Here is a 24,388-nt window from a genome sequence, read left to right as displayed (position 1 = left end):
CTTATATTATCATTAATAACAGTCTAGCGTGAGATTATATCTTACTGAATCCCTACCTGAGCGTAGATGTCATTGGTGACTGGATAATTAATAATTTTGCAAATTTTGTTGCACGCTCTCAAAATTGTCGGTAGATAGGGCGTTTCATAAGGCTTCAATGTCACATAGAGCAAAGTCTGGCAGTTACCGCCGAGAACATCTGATAGTAAATGAGTTAATTTGGATTTGCTACGTAGTCAGCGTGGAGGAAAGAAATGGGCAAAGAAAACAACGTTTTCAGAACGAATTATGACCATAGCATTGAAGAATAGCATAGTAGACTTAATTGTAGATGATTGCCTTATCAGGTTTACAAAAGATTCGATGGAGATAGCTAACTTACTTATAATTAGGAACATGGTGCACATCCAGTAATGACTTAACTACTAATGCAAAGTGGATAAGGGATTTGTTTAAATTGCTCCCTTCCCTCATTTGCAAATGATTGGGATCTGATGCCAATTTTTCAGCACCAGGCAATTCAACCAACATTAATTTTGATTTATGGGGTATGGTATTAGCATCTCCTTTCTAGTTGTGAATTTTGAGTGAATGCATTGATATAATAAATTGACAAGATAATAAAGTCATGAATTTGAAATATTATATCAAACTGCACTTTACTCTAGTCGTATCGTTATGATAGCTGGGAATATACCGCCAATATCTTACCGTAGTCTGTGTTATAGTTAAAATAGCAGATGAGCGAATATTACTTGGACCAAATTCTGTGTCTACGTTGATTCTTCTAGCCCAAGCTTCTTCAAATAATGTGACACCTTGGGTTGCATCTTCAATGGGAGTGCTGGTTATACCACGAATGTGGATCCCTTTTTGTTCACTCTCGTTTATTTCCAAAGTCTTAGCTGTTGTAGATTTAGGCTGCAGTAAATCATGAATTTTTTCATTATATAACTCGCAAAATTGCATGGATATCTTAATAAATCCATCTTTAACTCGCTGACCGGATCGGGAAAGTGGTAAAGTGCGTTGTTGCGATAATCGTCGACGTTGATGATACTCATCAGAAGGGGGTTGTAATTGTTGATGCTGACTAGCTGTTGATGACGGCCTAGCTTGATCTAAAAATTCATTACCATCTACATGATCGTAGCTAGCGCGAATTTTATTGGTTTTTAAAGTGGCAATCTCTTGATATAGCTCATCAATGATGAGCTGAAATAAACCAACTGAATCTCCATGATGATTACCAGCGAAGGCATGTGATTTGCCAGATCCTGTCTCACCAAATAGTAAAATACATACATTATAACCAGCAATAAAGTCTTCCAATAAAGGTGATATAGCATCCCGATAGATATGATAGGGTTGACTGTCAGCATCATATATTCGGCTGAAGGTATGAGTGGCATTAGTTTCTTTACTTTTTATAGAATCTTCCTCAATCTGTAATGAAGGTGGAGATTCATTTTCCGTCGATGGCCGAATCTTGGCAACACTAGAAATAAACATCGCGATTTCGATCAGTTGTAATTATCGCGATAAAGCCCTCTTGATTAACGATAGAAAAGTTGCAATCGAATCTATTTTCGATTATCTGCGAAGATAGGATTGGTATTGAATTTATTGGAAGTAAATCAATTTGCGGACTGATTTGAATGTAAGTATAATCAATACATGTAGTCTTCAACAAAATTTAAACGTGGTTGAAACTTAATTTTTTATAGCCAATAGTCAGGATTAGCTCGATATCCAACAGCTTCGGTAAATTACTAACATTTTATCAAGAGGGATTTATGTATGCAGAAGCAGCTAGGCCATGTACTGAGCTTTCTTTCTAGAAATGCAGTGACTTTAAATCTAAGATAAGTTAAAATAGATTTAGTCAGAAAAATTATTTATATGGATTAATTTGTCTATCTTGTTAATCATTAACAGATAACAGCAATTTACAAGCAAAATGGTATTTTATAACGAAATAAGATTGGCTGACTTCAATATTTAGTATATTATATTTGAATTTTTCTCTTTGAAATATCAGATTTATTACAGTAGACCCTAAGTGCACAGATTAGGATTGGTTTGTAACTATAATTGTATTTACTAAGCATGACCGCAAAGTTTCAAGTCGATATTACCTTTGAAACAAAAGTAAACAGCGGATTTGATGCCGTAATATTAATTCTAATCTTCAGTTTCACATGTTCGCTTTATTAATAATGTTATGAGTATGTTAGTGATACTAATCTTAAAATAATCGCTAGATCTATGCTTGGATACGCATCGATTTCAATCACCCTCGCATTCCTATAATGATCTTGATATGCAACTCTACGAAACTGTGACATTAATTTCGAAACTTTAATGATATTTATCGCTACTATTGCTAAATACTGTACTAAATACGGTAACGTACAGGCTGTGCTTAAATTCGTTAAATATTTAACCTAATATATTCATACCTCACTCTTAATGTAAACAAAATATGATCTCTAATTCTAACTTGGTAGATAGGTTTAATTAATTTACTATTATTTATTGTAAGATCTTTTAAATAGACATCGACATTATTGAATTTTAGCCTGTAAGTACAATCGCTGCTTTCTGATTTATTTATTTGTACGATTTTCAAAATTAATTTATAGTATTACCTTATTGACTTATTGCTCCTTAAGAGTTGTGAAATTAATTTAACCTTTATCAGCTTCTTTACTAAAAGAGTTAATGATATTTTCGCTGAACTTTTATTATAGTCAAAATACAAAGAGTACAAAAGTAAATTGATGATTTATTTTCGTGATAATACGTTTGTAACACTAGCAGATAGCATAGAATATAATTGATAGGTTAAAGTAATGTTTGGATTGCTTAGATAGAGCTATTTTAAGGATTCTTGCCTATCTGAATGTGATATATTTAATGTTACGGAGTATGATGAATTCATATACATTAGTTTATCAGTCTTGATTGATTGTTTTACACACATATTCCACATACCTGAAAAACCATTAACTCCATCATCATGCGACTTGGCTATTGCCTAGCTAGAATCGATACAATAAAGGTTAAGTAATTGGCTCAAATGATCAATTCAGTGATCGCACTTTGTAGAGAGAATTTAATTCTTTCTTCAATATTACTTTCTGTAGAGGTAATTGGTCGTTACTTGCATCATATAACACGATTTAATTTCCCTTTTACTCAAGTCAGCATGATGTACATTAAGCATATTAGTATTATAATGTCTCTATCCATCGAGATCTATTAATATTATGACTAGTTGATAGGAGTTGGCTCTGCCTTTCCTCCTTTTCGGTTGCTAGGCAATCGATCCAAGGCAGCGAAAGAAAGCTCTAAGGCCGGGCGCATGCGTAATCGAAATTGAGTCTAGCTGGAATCACGGATGATGCCATCAAGTGGCAATTATATACCAGTATACCGGCTATAATCAATATGGCGTCTTCAATATTTATGATTATTGGCCTGATAGCTTTCAGTTTTCAGCTCGCTTATACAGTTGAGCTGCCGAAAATTTCCATTTCAGAGTTAAAAACACATGTGCTAAATGTCAGAACGACAACGCCAACATGTGCAGTCTATATACGTAAACAACAAGGAGGTAAGTTCAATTTTTGATTGCTTTTCATGTAAACGAAGATGTTAACAAGATTGTAGTGGCAGAAAAAGTTGATATACTCGTTTGTGGAAATTTCAGAGCTAGATATAATTTTAGATTCTAATATCTTGAAGAAGTGTATAAATTTATTACGTGCAGAAGAAATCTAATCTGTAAATAGAGAGTGGATAGAGGAATTGATATGGGATTAAGTTATAACATTTATAAGAAATACGTAACCATGTTACGTACAGAGGAAAAGCCAATGATTGCAGAATGAGTGAGAAGAGAGTTAGGTTTTAATATTATAAGATTCGTATTAACATACGTTTACAAGAAAATAGTTTACTCAGATATATGCAGGGAAGTTAAATGGATATTAGGCAAGTTGACATAGTGTTAATAGTTAGTGTATAAAGAAAGTGTTAGATTACAGGAACATAAAAAATGCGTAAACAAGTCGTAAATGGAAGGAAAGCTGACATATTGGAATGAGAGAGAAACAATTTTATTGTCATAATATTGGCTTTACGTAAATAAGAATTAAAAAATGCTGATCGACTTGTATGGAACACGAATATACAGAGAGCAATCAATTTTAGATTTTGAATTCGCTGATGTAAGGCTAATATTTCATATACGAGTTGGATTGTAAGATCATAGAAATTGCTTAAACATGCTTACGTGTGGAAAGAAAGCGGGAAAATGCAGAGAGAAAGAGTTCTTGATAAGAGTAGAGACAGAGTTAGAGTTTAATAACATAAGAAATTACTTTAACATTTGTAATAAAAAGATAAGCCTATATTACGACAAGCATTTATACCGTATGCTCGTATATAATGAATTCAGTATGGATTTAAAATAAGGTTGCAACAAAGTAAGATACATTAATATGTTCTTTGCTTGGAGAAAGAAGGATAGATATAAAGTATACTTCATAATCATTTTAGAAATAAATGAAGGTTTCAGATATCGTAGCTGAAAAGTGTCCAGGTTTCTTGATTTATTGAAGCAATATAATTTGACAGCTGACATTTATAGTGCAAATTATTTCGCCATAATTTTCGTTCTCCTAATACTGCCTTCCTTAATTTGCTGGTGCCAAAGCAATTACTTATTACTGTAGTTTCTAAAATCAAATCTATAAATCATGCAGAAAGTATTCCCTCATCAGTGATAGAAATAGGTCTTAACATAACTTCAGTATACAATTGAGTGTTAAATAATCCTGTATCAATATGCGGTAATAGGTAAATTTCTCGTCTTCTTCATTGATATAGTTACGAAATCAGCGTTATCCGCTAAATTCGCAGAATTTTGGAAGAAAATTTCTTTAGAAATGCCGTATGCAAGATGGAACTATGGAATTGTAGAACTTGATCATGTATGATGTAGTAATATTCGTAGAATAAGCATATAATATGAAGTATCCTTTTTAAACCAGTATAAATTCGATACATGAAAAAGATAATGCCTGTGTAATTCGATATCTAATTAATTAATTAAAAATTAAAAAAATGTCCTATATTTATACACAGCTTGAAGTATCGGATATTTCTATGATGCCATCTACTATCCCATCACTGGCATGCCATATCGGATTAATGATTCCTAATGTTTATAACAACACAAAATATCAATATGCAAAGAACCATTTTCACCAGTATTTGATGAATATGGTAAGTACTTAATGTTGCATTGTAATAAAGGCAATATCAACTTTAATCCTTTATTTGGATTATTTTTGAACTCGTACGACAGTCGAAAGCTTTTAAGAGAAGTTTAAAGGCCAATACAATAGGCAATACTGATAAAATATTCTCCAAGAAAGGTGTAACATTGCTGGCATTTACTGGATTACATGAACCCAAGATAGTAGATAACGTTTTATTTCAGGTACATAGATAGTATAATATCATTTAGCTCACCTAAGACACGTCATTGCTATTATTATAACTGCAAAGTTTTTATTGAATCTGACAGGCACAAGCTAGATGGAAAGATAGCTTGCACTTCTATATCGTTAACCACCTGAACGAAGATGGAAGGTACTGAAGTTAATGGAAACGTTAACTGATCTGTATTGTAATCGATTCTTAAAGCTAAATCTAAGTTAAAATAAACGCTACTCAGTTAGTTAAAGGTATCCTAATCATTTTTATCTTTTATTGTCGTCAGTTAATAAGGCTCTTTTAAAATTATGGTATTTAAAGATTCTTGATGGAAATTTTCTTTTAATAAACTTTATGCACGCTACTATTACTCTCCTTTATGTAGCTATACCAATTTTTAGCACCTATCTGATCCATTGATTTCGAATTAACAAATTATGGGAAATGAGATATAGCTACTATCTGATATTGAGTATCTCCTTCTAAATACGTTCGCATCTGATTTAAATCTATTTAAATTATTTTCACTGGCAATTTTTCATCTTTAAGGATGTTATTATACCTCCGAAGCCGATGGATTAATCAGTTTACATCGACTTAATAGATTCCAACAGGATTCGCATTTCTGAGTTTTATGTGCTAGCATTACTATCTAAGATGCATTAACAACAGTAATCCTACGAGAAATTGGGTTACGGCTAGATGCTGTTAGAAAGTGATTTAATATGAGACTCAGTAGGCACCAGCATATCTTCAGATTATTATTGTCTTTCCATGTATTTTAGTTTTTCCTTTCATCTCACAATCATCAATTGCGGCATGATCATATAACAGTATTAGCTTATGAATCTACAATGTCATTAAAAAGCAATCCTAGTAAAATTATCTTTAATTCAAGAAGTTTAATCTATTGATGATACAATGCTTCATTTCTCTAAATGTTATTAAATTACAGTCTTTTTCGCATATTTTTGATGTTTCCATCTAGTAAATTAATTATCTCATTCCTTCGAAATTTATTTAGTAAGCTGATCACGCAATTTGGTATCCATACCTTTCCGACTTTATTATTCCTAAATAATTCTGGTAAGAGATTGAATTCCTAAATTTTCTCTTATTTACTGCAGATCGAGCTCGATTTTATATTATGAAAGGATTTCTTGAATGGTATTTATACATTGCAATACAGCTGCAGGTCTACAAAATGTGCGGCCTTTACTGAAGCTAACAGGACAATTCAATATCAACATTAATAGGATTAATTTATTTATGACGGCTTATAAGAGCAAATTAATCGTTCTGAATGAAGTAAGTGTGGGTATAATTTTTATGTAACATTGTGTTACGAGTAAATGGGAAGTGACTCTGATTGTGCTTCGATATCATATAATCAGTGTAACACTTTCTATCATTTCAAATATGGCGCTTTAAGTATCGGAAAATTTCTCTAAATTGCAATCATTGTTTTTCTATGTCTCCTATTGGGAGATAAGATAAGTATTAAGTATTTGATCTCTGATCTTATTCAAGGGTAATTTTAAGAAAGAAGTGCTGACACCGACTCGGACTTATAAGCCTTTCGTCGTTTGCTTTTATGCTCATTGGGGGCAAAACATTATTAAAATGATCGCTAGCCTATCGCAATCCCATAAAATTTACTCTACTTTTGGCTCTAATGTGCGATTTGGCATGGTTAATATTTATGACAATCGAAATGGTAAACGATGAAAAATGTTTAAAGAGTTTGTCTGTTACTTGCTCCTTATGTTACCGTAATTGACCTTATTATCATTTCGAATTCGATCTGCTCTGCCTTGTAGTTGTAATGAAGTTTCCTCCTGCTGCGACACAAATTTTGCCATTTACGATGCTATTTTGGCAGACATTTGATAATAAAGGTAGTTTGACTACGATTAATTATTACTAAAAAATGTTGATATAAAAGATTTCAATTTTATTTTTTACCTTTGAAATAGTTAGAATATAAGTTTTTATCGGACTTTTCTATCATTTAGAGGCAAAAATTCGACATGAAGTTCTGGTTGATACGATGCCAACACCATATGCTCTTTACGATTTCGCTAAGCGTGTTGATGTCACATTCCATGATGGAGTTGGAGATTCAGTAACTCCATGTCATTTTAGATTGGCAACTAGGCTACGGAGCGTAAGATTTTAATTTATACTCAAGTAGTTTAATATATCTTAAAATAAATGTTAATGTTAAGATATCGTGATAATTGCATTGAGGCAAAGATGGGTATTTCTACACTACTGTTCTTTTCTTTTAGGTAAACTGTTCAGTGTTAGCTTTGAAAGATTTTGGTAGTGTTAATAGATCAGTAATTGTGCCTTGTAAAGCGACTATAAAAATATTAGACAGAAAGCGTCGAGAGTTACATCTGGCAGAAAATTTGATTACAGCTCATAATTCGGCAAAAATGCTAGAAAGGAAGAAATCTAACTTTACAACGAAAGCCAAAATATTAAAACTTACGATGGTAAATTTTAAATTAATTTGAATATATTCATCTGATGAACTTTTTACCTTACTTTAAGCTATTTAACTTGTATATTGCTGTAACTTTTTCTTATTTCAATTTATTATAGTCTAACAAGTAACTGTAATAAATGTTTAAATTGCAACGTTCTTATAATCAATATGTTCGTATATTGGATACTTTTCTTTCAATTTCCCTTATTCTTTACTTTTCTGTCCGGTTTCGTTGCTATCGCGCTAATTGAAGGAGAAATATGCAAAGTCAACTGATATGCCAACACTCCAATTTAAGACCGTTGGTCGAATTCCAATTATAACAGATAATTTGTGGCAGGAAGTTATTGAAAGATCCAAATTGCCAACAAATTTCTATCCTGGAATATCGCGTTCTAATGATCAACACAATGTTGCAATATCTTTGGTAAGGCATTAGCAATCACCACAGCTCTAAATTAGTATTATAATCTTTCATTACTTTAATTTACATCATTTTAATGGCTTTGAGCAGTGTGAGGTTGATAGATCAAGAATCTTCAAAACTTTAGAAAATTAAGATTTATTGAACAAAACCTCCTTTACGAAGATACAACGTAATCTATTAGCTGAGGACCTCTAACGAGAAAGGACTATCTTACTATACAAAACTACTCGCTTATATACTTTTCCGCGTTTACAGTCTTAGCACCTTACTTACTACACACTTCAGTATTAGCATCTCAAATACAGGATAGTTTACACCTTTCATGTGAAGCTCTAGTGTGAGTACTGTAGCGCTCCTCTTTAAAAGGATTACAGTTACTAAGCTAGCTATATTTAATACTTAAGCCTCTAACGAGAATATCTATCACATGTTGAACACAACACCTACGGTAGACATTACTAAATATATCATCAACTTAAAATACAATATTACACTGTCTTACAAGCTGTTTTTGCTTCAATGCCCTGGCTAAATTAATAGAATACCTCAGTACTAATACTTTGAAATTAATTGAATGGCTCCTACTAAATTTCAGATATTGATAGATTTAAATTTAACGTAGCGATTCTTACATAGCTATCGACAATAAGTTCTTAAATGGTAAATAATGCTGCCGCGTATAGTAAATTAATTTTATCATAACAACTTTAAGTTCAGATATCAATTATTTTTACCATTACGTTATTTAACACCGTCAATAGGTTGTTTCAATTGAATAACTCGTTTCTGATACTTTAAAACCAGCTTGTCTGATATTAGTTAGTTAATTAATTCTAAAACATAGCTGATTTTAGTAGATTTAAATTAAATAAATATATCAGCTATTAGGTACTCATTGATGACACCTATACAGTTAATGAACAAACACATAAAATAATGCAATCAATCCTAAAGCATTAGCATCAGCTGAATTGACTTCCGTTGATATTTAAAGCACCTTTATTCGTTTAATTTTCTCGCCATTAACAATTATGATTAAATAAATACAGTCAGCGATTTATGTTTTGAATAATCGAGACATGGCTAAAGTTATCCTAAACTGTATATATTACGGTAGATCTTAGTTGTAGAATCTACGTTAACAAACTATATGCGTTATACCAGATACTTGTCTATAGGATTTACGTTAATACCTCTCCAGCTAATGCGCTTGTAGCGTTTCAAGGGTTATAATTTTATTATGACTCCAATAAATTTAGGTTATCTTTACTAAGAATGATTGCAAATCCTGTAAAAAAAAGTCGCAAACCTTTCAAGATATCGCCAAATTAGTACAACATATGGGTAAGAATAAATCCTTAATTCTTAATTTTATACTCTAGTTATTATAGCAATCTGCTAAAATATTATTATTAGCTGCATCCTGATTACACTTGCACTATATTATTACCCCAATTAGATCATGCTTCCATATATATCATCAATTGTGATCATGATCCACTGAGTTGCCAACGTCATGGAGTGTCTGGTTTTCCGTCTTTGTCAGCTTTTCGCAGCTTTGGATGGTTTCGAGCGGAGGAATGTTTGTCAAAGGCTGCTACTGATTCTCCATATATAAGACTGGATTACCATGGACCCATTGAGGTAAACATTCTCTAGCCTATATTTGATCTTATCTAGGTACATCATATAAATATGAATTTTATAATTGATTTAATGCTTTTTTCTTCTTATTTAATCTGACAGACTAAGTATGTCATGGATTGGTTTTCCAAGTCTACAATATCTAACACAATGCCATGGAAAAGTCGAATGGACAAAGTAAAACTATCTGCTATGGTAATTTATACGTAGTTATAAAATACAATTATAGGTCAACTGTAGGATATCTTGAGTTTTATTTGTTATGAAATGCAATTTATGATAGCTGAGAGGAAAGCTTAAGTTAGTTACCAGCTTTGCTTTAATAATATTTACATTGCAATGTAATTTTAGAGCAAAGATGTGCGACTAGTAGCTACGGTATATCCCCAAAATAGAGCTAAAAGTTTTCTATACAGCCAAAAGAAGACATGGTATCCATTAAAATGTTTCCAACTAGCTTGTGAAAGGATATACGGGCAAGTCGATTGCTATTATAAGCGAAGTAACAAAATTGCTTGGTTAGATAGTGATGGTCAGAACCCAATGGCTATATCGGAGGTAAAGTAAATAAAATTTTATTAACATGTCAGTAAAAGATTTCACATCCTTCTAATATATGGGGAAGGAATCTTATGACATAGATAAAAATGTGACAAAATGAATTAATAATTAGATTAATATGGAGAGAAAAGATCAGGTTACTGCTAATATTATTACGCATGGCCGTTCCATTGCCGAAACGATTGAAGATGAAAGTAAGAATGCGATCCATCGATTTCATGCTCCTCACAGGTAAGTAGTTTAGTTCTGTTTGTTGATGAAATGATATTAACACTTTCGATAATCACATAAGAGATAAAGAGATAAAGAGATAAATTTAATTATTAATAGTATCTAGTTTAGAAGAAGTCTCATCAAAAGAGGTATCTAGATAACAAAACGAAAAATTAAATTTTTAAAGCTGCTACCTAACCTAGTACTTTCTTTAAAACCCTCAAATTGCTCTCAATCATAAGCACTAACAATAGGAAATTGATGTGTCCTCTAGTGATTTTATTTACTTTCCCGATATAAAACAATACACTATTTCAAGAAATCTAAATAGCTAGTCATTATGACCGGGGATAATTAATTGTTAAAGCTTTTATCTAATTTAAAAATTTACTCATCTTTCAGATATAAAATTTCTCCAAAAATTCGCTGTGAAGATAATTACCCTCAGTGCACAGATCATATTGTATCTTTTGTTATTGATCATATGAGACTGCCTATAACTCATATTACTTTGGAATCTTTCCATATCAGAAGAGTGTAAGTAATACTATATTTAGTTGAAATACAGCTGCCGCAAATATTGCTTTTATTGTAATATTTTAACTTAGACATAAGCAGATCAAGTTTGCGCCCGAAAAAGATTAATGCAGTTCTAGCTCATTATTTTTAATCTTAAATCCAATTTGATCAATTTTTCAATCCTCAAAAAAATGCTTATTTAGCTTATTCTATTTACCATAGCTTTTAATAAGCCTGCATATAGTATGCCTATAAAATGGATTATAATATTAATTTAACATAACTAGCATTACATTAAATCGTGGATTAAATCAGTTTCAAGTAAGGCATAGATTAGATTAATGTTAATTTTTGATTTATTTATAAATTATTTTTCTTAGCTTTTAGCTGAATAGAATCAGATTCTATCAGTAAAAATAGTGGATTAATGTTGATTTTAGTAGATATTTTTAGTCGAGTCTTGTTGCTGTTAGTTAAACCATGGACTACTGGAAGAAGACCTAGTCTTCTTCTAATAGTCCATGGTCAAACATAACATCGTACATGATCAGTTTAATAGGCATCTAAATAGATTAACGTAAATTTGCTCATTTCTGGCTCACTTGGTATAATTTCGATAAGATAGATCATTTATAAAGGGATGTAAATTGAGTTAACACTAACTTAAGTCCTTTTAAATCATAGTTCGGGCATAATTAGCTTATATAGACAACGCTGATGAAGATTCATTAACCCAAATTCAATTATGTATTATTTCATATCATACTAGAATTGGAAGTAAAGGCGCAGGTTATCATGCTGCATTTGCTCCTGATGAGCCAATTCTGGTTGCTATAGTCAATGAAGTAGATTCTCAAGAGTCAAGTACATTTTACAAGGTATGTTATTTTTTTAAGAAGTGCAGTCGTATATTCTGATTATTGCCCTCATTTATCCATATAGTCTATCATTTTTATCCTACTAATACTTAATAAAGCTTTATTATAATTTATTTTAATTTAATACTATTCTCGACAAATAGGAATTATTAAAAGCTGCCTATGCATTATATCAAAAAGTTGCCATTACTTTATTAAACGTAGAAGAATTTCCAACTTGGGCTTCACAGTTTGTTCCCATTGGCTATCATAAAGAACAAATAAAGAGTAAGCTGGATAGATTTCAAGAGCTAATTATAATTGTCTTACTACACTCGTAGCTTATCATTTTTATTGATATACAATATTCACTAAAGCTATCGTAACATTTCGATCCGCGTTAATCAATCTTTTGCGCGACAAGATAAATGTTGTAATATGTGCCCTTATCATATCTGAAAGACTGCTTCAGCTAGCATACATAATCATATTATCCATTAATTTTGACAGAATACCGAATCTATGGCGATGATTTCAAACCGCTACTTTATCGCTATCCTCGTCTTTGCATTCTATACTGGAATAATCATAGGCGTGCTGCATTTTATCCTCCACTCTCAATGGAGAAAGAAATTGAAGTTGAGGATAAAGAATATCCTCTGACTGCAGAAAAGATTATGTTTTGGGTTGATCAATTTAAAAGAAATCCAGATACCCATTGGGTTACTACAGAAAGATTTTAAGTTTACAATCTTTTCTTACTTTAAATGGGCATTTCTTCTATATTTTGAGGCTTTGTTTCTATCTACTTCGGGCTGATAGGATATTCATCTTGTCTCCGGAAGTAAAATGTTAGCCAATTACTTCATCCTGTATAATGCCATTGTTACGTTTTCGAAAATCTTGCACTTTTTAACAAGGAAGATTTGCTAGAAATCTCCAGACGAGTCCAGTAGAGCTAGAGTATTGAATTAAACTTTATTGTCCATACTATACCGTTATACAGTCGAACAAAGCTAACGGTTTACTAGCGGCATATTGCTAATACCAACGAATGCGATAGTATTGTTGCAAATAGGATAACAGCCGATATGTAATTCATAACAAATGATAACACATCAGAATGCATTCAGGCAACTATTTAATCAATAATCTCTTCTATGAACTTACATACTGCAAATTTTATGCCTAAATGATTGTGCTACTATAGTCAAACAGAATAAGTTAAAGTTGTAGTGAGCTAATACTATAGAGACTGCATCAACATAACTAACTAAAATCTCATTTCATAACAGCCCATATAGAAAGATTTAGTCACAGATACTTCTGTAGAATACTGAAGATTTAACTAAGCTTATGATAGATTTGTCGACGAAAATCTCAGCTATCCCTATTTGTCTACTGGCTGAATTTTAACTTTGGCTTATCCAATTAATTAATTTTATGTCAAATAGAATTTGAACGTAGCGCATTCTTAACTAGATTATAAGCTAGATGAGATAATTTGAAACTGAGCTAATACTATTAATATTGAAGCATTATTAACCTGATAAAATATTTCTTCAACCGAATAGGATAGTCGTTTGTTGATAAAGTACTATTTGAACATCTTTTGTTTAAATAGCCCGGTGTAGCAGCTAATGAATCAAGTAGGATGTATTGAGATTGATACAATGATATTTAAAGATTTTTCGTCTTAATAGCCTGATGAAATAGATTATGAATCTAGTTTAATACTGTCGTCTAAAGTTATTTAATAAGATTTTTATCTTCCGTTTTTTGCAACAATTATTAGATTGTATAGAGTAGCTTAAGATTAATCCGATGATATTTATCAATTTTTTTCGCCTATGTAGTTCATGCTACCTAGCAAATCAAATGTGATAACGTAAAGTTGATTTAATGATATCGATATCGCTTTTCGTCTCGATAAGTATACATGATTACAAATCTGAAGTTAATCTGATAACATTTTATTACATTTTGTGGTTGTAATTTGATGTGGCGCTTAATTTGCTTTTTACTTGCATCGAAAAAATTGGTTTAATGCTATAAGAAGCAATATGAAACGAAATGAAGGATTTCTATTTGTGATGTACTATGCTTTGATTTAATGTACATTTCGAAATAGGACATACCGAGCAATGTAGTCAAATTAGAAGTTTATTTTTACTACGACAATTAGTGATTATGAAAATTCAATGGTAATCAATTTTGTGGTAGCTTGGTTGTAATATTAGTAAATTTATCTGTTACTTTAACACTAACGTTGCGATTTTTTTTCACCCAGTGAGGGTTAATAAATTTTATGCTATAATTTTTTCCTTGTGACTAAAATAAGTATACGATACAATAGGATTATATTAAACTAAATCAAGTTAAAAGGTAGCGTTCAGTAACACAAGCTAAAGTGTATCTCATATCTCGAGATCCTAATTTACGTACAACTTAACCAATTAATCAATTAATTTCCACTATCAACAGACAAATTTTTACATCAACTAATTCTAACATCAAATCTAAAGAAAATGCAGAAGAATTTACGAGAGCCAGTAAATTAAATAGCGTGATTTTTCGATTTTTCCTACTACTATCAATAGATGAATCAGTTTTCCTTTCTACTGTAAATAGATGAGTACATCATGTTAGATAATAATATATCAGTGATTCATATACCTGTAAGGAATCAATTAATTACATAAACCAGCGATTTATAAGCCAAGTTTCGAATATGCGATATCTAAAGTAGAGCAAGTTCATTGGTTAACTTGATTTTATTACAGATTCTTGCACCACATCTTTCAATAGCGCAGAATAACATACCAGTATTGTGATTGTAGACCTTAGATTCTGATTTTGCTTGTAAATGAATCAATAAACTGATTAATTTGAGCTAGTAAATTATATAGCTAGATTTCCCCTACAAATTAATTATAAATTGATTACTGTTGACAATTTACAGATTTATATATTAGGTTAGAAAATGATGCCACAGAGTAAGCCACAGAGCAAGCTTTCTGGACTCTTATATTTCAGTTAAGTTGATCTGTGAACTACTTTCTTGAGTAATGGTAAATCCCACAAACGGCGATTCAGCTTTAGAAAGATACACCGTAAGTAAATGGGATTCATGACATCATTGCTCTTAGTTAGATCAATGATATTATTACGGGTTAATTGCTGAGTTACAGTGGACATAACTGGTATATAAGATACATCTTCATATGCGGAAGACTTCGTTACCTTCGATGTTTGCTTTGACAAGACCTTCTCAGCAAACGAGAGGTTATCATTTATAATAGAATCCATAGCAGATTTATCCGCAGTATCGTCTGTAACTCTAAAGGGTTGGCAAACCTCCTGTTCATCTTTTGTCAAACTCCGTTCTTGTCCCGTAATAATTTTGGCAATTCCTGTTTCAAAAGCAACACTATAAACACACACTGAATCTGCGGCTAGGTAGAGGTCGAGTTGAGGGAATTGTCGGATCAAGGCGTCAAATAATTGTCGTAAAGTATTATGATCAATATCACGCGAGTAGAGTAATTTGTGGTAGACTGATTCAAATGCTGCTAAATCTTTCATCTTTTCCGTTAACTTAACATCGTCTTTAGGCGATGGCAGTAACTTGGCTAACTCAGGATCTTGAAGGTCTAAATAGGGCTTTAACTCGAAATAATGACTAATCATTTGAAAGGTGGATGACCATTGCATCGTCTTACTTAATATGACAGCCAAATTTCCAGTTCTTTGTAACGATGCCATCATCTTGGTATTGTTTAGTTTTGTCATAAAGACTAATAGACGGTTAATTAAGGACTGTTCTTCACCTAGGTAGTGTTTAATAGCTAAGTTTAAACGGTAACATGCACAAGCAATTAACGGTTTACCGATACTTTCAGCAAGGGCTTTATTCTTCTCGCATGTTGCACCTACAAAATAGGAAATGCAACTGAAATCTTTGGAATAACGGTGCAGGATGGAACAGATTAAATTACGGAAGTTTTCTGTCGATAAGTCGTGAACAATTGGATGTAATATATCTAATAGGTAGTAATGGAGTTGTGGATGTTTTTCTGGATTTTCTTGTTCTTGATTTTGCTGTGAATTGAAGGCATAAATTGCAATGTATTGACTAGAATCATCTACTTTATCATCTATTACAATGCCTAAGCGATCAGATAAATTTTGCGTCAAAATCTTTTCAACTTCATTTGCTAGTAGTGCAATGTATTTTATAATAATTGTTGTGGAAACATCTTTTAACATTGTATTTTTTTTGGTCCATTTACTTTCTGATAGCCAAATTTCTCGATTTTCCATTACTATCCATTCAATCCACACAAAAGCATTATTAAGGAATTGATTGGAAATGGATTTTCGGTTATCTTTGGAAGTATAGTAGCCATAAACTGAAGCCATGACATCGCGCCAATCTACATGACTACGGTAAATATGATTGATTAAATTAGTGTAGCCATAACGAGTATTTTGCTTGCGAATTGTTCCGCAGCTACAACGATAGCGACGAACTGTGTTTTGATCGCCATTACATTCTTCAATCATTGTAAAGAAAACATTAACAATATCCTTATTTCTATAGATGGTCTCGGTCCTGCAAATTGATTTCGGCGTATCCATTTTCTACCTTACAAGGTAAAATAAACGGAATGCCCTCGAATCATTAAATCAAGCAGTCTTCGAAAATGGACGTTTTGAATGTAGATGTTATAAGTAATGAATTGAATAATCAAGATGGTGTTTCAATATTGTAGGATTGACCTTGAGATAGTGTACGTAATAGGTTTGTTAATCCAGATAGTGTTTCTATATGTAAAGAATTAATCTTGATGAACCTATTATAAAATTGATCTTCTGATGAAGATGATATTATAAAACCGATTCGAAAGATACGTATTGAGATATCGCGAATGATAAATTGAATGACCAAAATAGCATACTAGCATTGAAGATTGACCTCGAGATTTTTAAAATAGATTGCTAATTGAGTCAGTGTTCTATTATTTAAAGAGCTGACCTTACACATATGACAAGTAATAGATTGTCTAATTAGGACAGAATTAGAATATGACTTTTAAGGATGTTGCTCAAGCTATGGTATCAATAGATTCTTTAATCGAGATAATATTCCGCTGTATACGTACTAGCTTAAACCCCAGATCGTAAATCAGATGGTCAAGACAGTATTTAAACACTTAAAGATTGCCCACGAGATATCATAGTTACTGGACTAATAGCTAAGTACGTATTTTCATATCGACTTACGTTATATCAATTAATTGATAAATAGTCTAATAGAATGACTCATTAGGACAGTATCGAAATATAGAATATGATTAGTGCAATAATTCCGCTAATTAGTCATATTTAACATATCTAACGATTTATTAATCAGACGTACAAGATTGCCCCAATATTGATAAAGTTTCATAGTTGCGACGATTATAATTATTATTAAAAGCTAATTAAAGAATATTGCAACACAAAAATTTAATTTGTTAATCAAAGTATGAGAGTTGACAGTACCAGATCTAAAGGATGCTGTAAAGGAAGTATTTTACGGACAATATCAAATTTATGACTATAAAGTTATCAAATTTTATCGATGAAAGGTACATAAATATCAAAAGTCTCTTTTAAGTTAATTCTGTATGAGATTTTGTTGGGTATTAGATGTTCGTAATTAGCCTATTTGTCTCTCTATTTTATAGTCATATATGCCGTGCAGTGCTCGTTTTAATAAATCCATAACGCTCCCTCCCTCCTCAAAAGTACTAAGATTAGTGCAGTATCTATGACACAGAATAACTACGTTACTCGCGGCGCCAAATTATGTAGTGCTTGGGTTTTATAATCCCTTAGATTCGCAATCGTCTAACTCAAAATCTGAGTTATTAAAATTGAGTAAATCTCTAACGTGACACAAGATCAGACAAACACCGTGTTTAACCTTAAAAATATCCGTTTATTAATAGAACGCTTGACAAGAGAAGAATCCACTTTTCTTCCCTCATAATAACAGTCGAAAGCGCCTACGATAAATCGGATAATCGACTTCGTCTCCCGATACCAATTCCATATTATCTAACAGTTATATCAAGACGCTGCACAAAAACATCGCCTCACATATCCGACTACTGCGGCCGTATATACACACATTGTAAGAATAGTATAACTACACCGTTTCATCATCAGCAATCATGAAATTACCTTATAAGTATAGTAGACTATTCTACGTCTTAATGCTGCCATACTTCAATTACTACTGTAATTAGCTGAAACTGCTACACACATACAAAGGGTACTTTTGAGGAAATAGCAGCAGCTGCTCTAGAGCCTCTTTACGATATTTTAGTTCAAGCAGGTCCGCTATATAGAGTAGCAATCTTAGTAAATAAATCAGTCATTTTAGTCTGAATTCGGTTAGTATGAGCTCAGCTCAACATGTGAGAATTTAATTACTTACATGCGCTATGATAATAGCTATCTACAGACTTGAGCTGAGAGAGAAATGCGTAAATGGTCTGTGAAAGCTACACCCTGATTAGTCTTTCTAATACCAATCTATTAAATTTGTAACTCTTTATGGAATTTCTTCTTATCATAAAAGAGAGACATAATAAAATCATAAATTAGAATCGGCAGGATTGCACGATAAAAATTTGTCATTTCATTATGCAAGATGACTTGCCCTTTATTCCGATCTTTTAAAAGTATTTTCCCAAGATCATAGAAGATTTGTTATTAAAATATAATAAACATTTAAATATTGTAAGTGGTGACATAGTTCTTAAGGTAGCATTAATTTTATATTATGGTAATGGATAAAAGGAAGTAAAAAGGATGAAAGAGAAGTATAGCTTTGATTTCGTAATGGTAATAGCATCAAAAAGATTTCGTTAACATTAGTTCAATATTTATAATAATATATCTTTATCTTACGGAAGCACATTGATAGAATGTGATATGACCGTTAGCGATTGAATTTTTAAACATAGATATTTTCAATTAGTTTATCGAATTATTAGCAAATTATGATAAGATCTGTTTTTTTGTATTTATATTTCATTTCCTGATAATATGATAATATCCTGAAGACGTGCTCTAATTTTTACGCAAGCGTTTTAATTGAAACCATAACAATAGTATTGAGATACCGTTAATGATTCATTTTTAAATATGATAAGTAAAGTGATTACTTATAATTTAAAGCTTGTGAAGATACTCTTACATGTAGTCACTGACTGATTAATAAAGAATTCAAATGAATTATTGGTTATGAAAGACATATCAACTCGAAGGTTTAGTGCTCTAATTTAAGAAAGAAATAGTTGAGAAACTTGTGGAGATTTCGTTTGAATAATTTATTATTAAACCGTCGCTTAACACTATTGATAATATAATAAAAGGCATATCAACTTGAAGTTCTAGTGCTCTAATTTGAGAAAGAAATTTGCGAAGATTCCGTTTGAATAATTCATTATTAAACCGGCGTATAACATTTTTTAGCTAATAGTTTAATAGGTCTACTATAAGTAGTGTAAAATAATATCATGAGAACTTATTGAAGGGTCCACGGCTAGATCTATAAGATACGGCAGTGCCATTCTATAACCAGTTTACTTATCATCTAGGTGAGGGAATAGAGTATCCATGATAGGCAGTTGGCCTTGAATGTCGATAAATAAAATTTTAGCATTACACCTTAAGGCGACATTATGCCAGATAATACGTACAGTATAGGCAACAAGAATTGCATAAATTTATATGAAATGCTATACTGCAAGTTGCACTTAAAGCTACTGTAGATAGATATCCTAGAAAACAGATCAATTTCTTTAATGATCTATGAAGGTTCTATGGACTAATTAAATTTGCTAAAAGCTAGGAACAAATTATATTGTTAAGGTATTAGGATTTGCTTTTACGTTATACGATACCTCATGGGTAACTTATGGCTAGGCAGCGTTGATGGCATAACGTAGCATGAATAATATTCTTGACATTGGCCATGAACACTCCAAGATATTGATTGATCAGAGTTATTATCCCTAAATATAAATTTATCCAAGATAATTCGCTCTTGAATGAATACCTGTAGATTTTTGCATCATTTAAATATAAGTGAATAATTAAGATTATAATCACGCCTATACTTTAACGGGTATTTAGTATTTACTGTTTACGAAAATTGATAGTTGCTTTGGATTGCGTTTGTTTCTTAAGCTGGAAAGGCTGCAAATGCTTGACGTTATTGATTCGTGAATTTTTTTGATGTTTCTGTCCCCTTATTTCTTGAAACTACGTTTAATGATAAATGAAATTATTGGTATTACATTAGTACATACTGTTTGCATTCAGTTTAATGACTTATTTGATTATGAAGTCATACGATTTAGTTAGTTATTACCAGTAATAAAAGGAAATCTAAATCATGTAAGATCTACCTTACGTTCCTGGATTATACGAATTTCCTGACTACTAGGAGACATTTTCTTAACAGAATTTTTGGAAGGACTTGCTTTCATTCGCAATTGATGCAGCCGTACTTTATTGCCAGATATTAAGGTTTTAAAGCGGTAAGGAGTTGTATAATTCCTCTCTCGGTATTGGCTGGGGTCTAGTATTTGTTGATCTGATTTAGTCTTATCATTCTGATTGCTTATGCTAATAAATCTGCCTAATGTTGCTGAAAACTTTCGTTTCTGGTTTGTCATTAATAAATGAGGGCGAGGTGAAGATGATGGGGTGGCTGGAGGAATTGGGTAGCTACTGGCATGATAGGGATTTAAAGAGTTAGCTGATCTCACTCTACGCTTGATATTTTGCTCAGGCTTGTTTTCCATGATAGCTTGAAAATCTTCTCGTGATATCTTGTTCGTAATTTTTTTCGTATCATCTCGCTGGTTATTTGTGAGTGACTTATTTAATGCTGTTATAGGTCGTGAATGTGGGCATATTCGTTTCATAACTAAGTTTGATCCTGCTACAGATGGCTTAAAGTAGTAATACGGATAGCTATGAGCGAAATTATCACATTTATCACAGCTACATATTCTTTCTTTATTATTTTCTGATGGCCAAATTGCAAGTTCTATCGGTTCTCCACATGAGCTAATGTTAGAATTGTTTTCAGAATCAACAGAATCATGCCTAAATGGTGATTTACAACTAGTACCTTCTGAAATTATAGCTTTCAATTCATCGATTTCGGTTTTAATTTTCTCACTTTCGTTAACTTTCTTGTCAGTATCTTTTGATTTTAAATTAGATGATTGAGAGTTCTTATCACCGTGGTCCATATCATCATTTAGCTTATACCGATTACTATTTTTATTAGAATTGATGCTACATCCACTACTGCTACTTGGAAGGGATACGTTGAAATTTTTCTCTGGCCCAGCTTGTTCCTGCAATTTAGTCTGATTATGCTTCGATAACGACTTAGAGTTGCTACTTTTACTCTGCTTTGCCGCAGGTCTACTTTCATCTGTTATTTTTTCCTCATTAGAAGGCTGACCTAGTTGATAAATCTTATCCAGATTGGCTTTAAATTTTGATTGGTTACATTTTCTCTGCTCTTCCGATGCATTATAACTTAATTTATCGTCGTTACCCTCACGATTTTGCTTACTATCATCTTTGTTATCATCAAGAATTGCTATGACGTCATTTTTGTATACTTGTGATAAGCCTTCAAGGGTTAGTAGTTGAACTAGCTGACAAATTTCAGAATAAGCTAAAAAGTGACAGTTTCAGTGAACGAAAACTAATTAGTTTCTTATAATACTATGTATACTTCGCATACGGTCACGTTCATATATATATATACTTATATAGGTAGTTTAATTAATTTGTGCTATACGCATAATATTTCTTACATGGCAACAAAGATTGAAAAGAGTAAAGTAATATGTGTAAATTTATCCTGCATTTAAAGTATCATTTAACGCATGTAATATTAAAGAATGATTAGGCTACGTCCATTCTTGGATATAGCTGTAGCTGATACACTCGTATATATATCGTCATAAGTACTTATATGTATTTTTATACTATTTCGAGGAGTGAGACACTCATATTAGTTTATTTGGTATCATAGCCTAGACCTATTGATTGCTTTACGATAGTTTCGCATTGCACCAGTGTCATCAACTTACCATTCGATATCAATTTTCCTTTACCATCTTTTTGCCACTCTGCAATTTCTATAATGACGAATATCAGAAATTAATATATTCATCTTATTTATACAATCTCATAAATTTGTGTCTTAGATACCATGTTTACTTTCAAAAAAAAGTAATGCTAACATTCATTACTGGATATTAAAATTATTAGATATTTTAATTTTAATATTTCGGCTTGATTTTATGCTCGTATTTTACACATACATTCTATTCTGCTGTGGTATATTTTTAATTAATTTATTCAAGCATCAATCATTTAGTAGTGATTTTGTTTATTTATAATATAAAGCTAACATAGCGATAAAAGGATCTAATATCGCTGAGTTTAGATTTGGATTTGGAGCAATTTGATACTAAAGATACTTACCGAGTTTGAAAGCCAAATTTTCATCTGAATCGGTTTCCCAGCCGGATAATTTATCAAACGTAGATTTTCGTACGCTACCTTTGGTACTATAGTTAATAACACAACGTTAATATACTAATTAACCAATAAAACCCAACTGTTATTTTTTAATGAATACATTTTAATAGAAGAAGCATAAAATTGACTGACTTAAAAGTTAGGTAGTTGTAAGTAAGTCCAATATATATTATTCTGACCGTTTCAAGATTGAAACAATTCATGCTAGAAATGCTAAAATGCAGCAGCAGTTATTCAAGCTGTGTTTCATTGCAGTAAGATTTAGCTCAATGAATTACTACTTTGAGCCCTACAGGTCTTGCTTTATGGCCAATGATAATTTTATTCCTAAAAATAATCGTAATACTAAAATATTTTACCAGTAAATAATTATAGTACAAAAAATTATTAGGATTGAAAGGAACAGTTTCTATGATAGTTGATGGCCGTGATTCATTTATGATGATGGTTATATAGAATTTTGATCGAATGATAATTTATCCCGTTTTAACTATATATCATAACCAAATTAATCTGTTTATGATTAATTTCGTTATGACCTTTTACAAATTCTAATGAAAGGATTTCGGCTTATTCAATAACGGACGTTGATTCATTAAATTAAATTACTATTACTGTTTGTAACGACAGATTTTTAGAATTTTAAAATTACGAAATAGAATTTGGTAAATGTACTACTAAGCGCAGGCCAGTAATTAATAGGCTATAGTATTCTTCCCGAAGTAATTTACTACATATAAGGTTTTAATTTCAAGTTATGGCTAAGTTAAAACTTACACTTACTACTCGTATGTCAGGATACATTTACTGCGAATGAATCTATCATCAATAGACTTATGATTTGTGTATGGAAATGAACCAAAAATACTATAACTACGTAGTTTGTAAATGAGTTAGGCTATATTCGCGGCCATTCTGATATACAGACTATTTTGTAAATAAAATGAATACATCAACTTATATACTCGTTCACTTTATTGAAGATTATAGAAATTCGAGAATTGCACGCATAATCTTTCCTTTTTCAAATGGCCTTAGACGACATGTAAAACTATCAGCATTTTAAGTTTAGCATTAGTATTATCAAAGTAATAGGATAGGATTTGCTAGTTAATTATTTCGCACTAGATTAGATATATTATATGTTTATATCCGTGTGTCAAGATGCTTTAACATTTGGTGAGATCAGTAAACGTATCTCCATTCTGTAGGCGTATTAATTGTAGTGTATAGTCTTAGTCTGCATTTCTAATTCAGGTTAAACATTTTAAGTTATTTACCTTGCGCTTCTACAGTATATGTTTAAAATCTAACTTCCTGCGCTCATAATGTAAATGAAAACGTTTCAAGTATTACAAACCTCTTAGAGCTGACTTTTTTTCGAACATTTTCAGGCTTTCCCCTAGCTATACATCGATTGTGCATGTCAAAATTAGAAAATGAAAATCAAATATCTTCACTCTTAATGATGGGATTAATATAACTTGTCGCATTTATCGTAGTTGCCTTCACCGACGTATATGTAGAAAT

The 24,388-nt window shown here is 31.7% G+C and overlaps 3 protein-coding genes across 3 annotated transcripts; 1 reads left to right on the top strand and 2 right to left on the bottom strand.

Moving 5' to 3' along the window:
• Positions 1-3,453: 3,453 nt before the first annotated feature.
• TRIADDRAFT_58806 (uncharacterized protein) lies at positions 3,454-12,966 on the top strand (the record flags this gene model as incomplete). The annotated part of the gene is made up of 22 exons (XM_002115017.1): positions 3,454-3,619; positions 4,897-5,000; positions 5,155-5,295; positions 5,378-5,512; positions 5,600-5,664; positions 6,533-6,594; positions 6,636-6,675; positions 6,765-6,816; positions 7,039-7,225; positions 7,329-7,406; positions 7,524-7,675; positions 7,800-8,009; positions 8,256-8,429; positions 9,689-9,773; positions 9,889-10,073; positions 10,176-10,268; positions 10,425-10,631; positions 10,747-10,865; positions 11,250-11,384; positions 12,136-12,244; positions 12,388-12,511; positions 12,734-12,966. 22 exons carry the CDS (start codon positions 3,454-3,456, stop codon positions 12,964-12,966), a joined length of 2,856 nt encoding a protein of 951 aa, XP_002115053.1.
• Positions 12,967-15,259: 2,293 nt separating this feature from the next.
• Positions 15,260-16,864, bottom strand: TRIADDRAFT_58805 (uncharacterized protein; the record flags this gene model as incomplete). The annotated part of the gene is made up of 1 exon (XM_002114829.1): positions 15,260-16,864. One exon carries the CDS (start codon positions 16,862-16,864, stop codon positions 15,260-15,262), a length of 1,605 nt encoding a protein of 534 aa, XP_002114865.1.
• A 3,812-nt stretch (positions 16,865-20,676) lies between these two features.
• Positions 20,677-24,283, bottom strand: TRIADDRAFT_58804 (uncharacterized protein; the record flags this gene model as incomplete). The annotated part of the gene is made up of 4 exons (XM_002114828.1): positions 20,677-21,983; positions 22,405-22,452; positions 22,802-22,887; positions 24,219-24,283. 4 exons carry the CDS (start codon positions 24,281-24,283, stop codon positions 20,677-20,679), a joined length of 1,506 nt encoding a protein of 501 aa, XP_002114864.1.
• Between the last annotated feature and the right edge of the window lie 105 nt (positions 24,284-24,388).

Source organism: Trichoplax adhaerens, genomic scaffold (genome assembly GCF_000150275.1).
Source record: "Trichoplax adhaerens TRIADscaffold_9 genomic scaffold, whole genome shotgun sequence".
Classification (NCBI taxonomy): Eukaryota; Metazoa; Placozoa; class Uniplacotomia; order Trichoplacea; family Trichoplacidae; genus Trichoplax; species Trichoplax adhaerens.
This window is presented reverse-complemented; position numbering and strand designations above follow the sequence as displayed.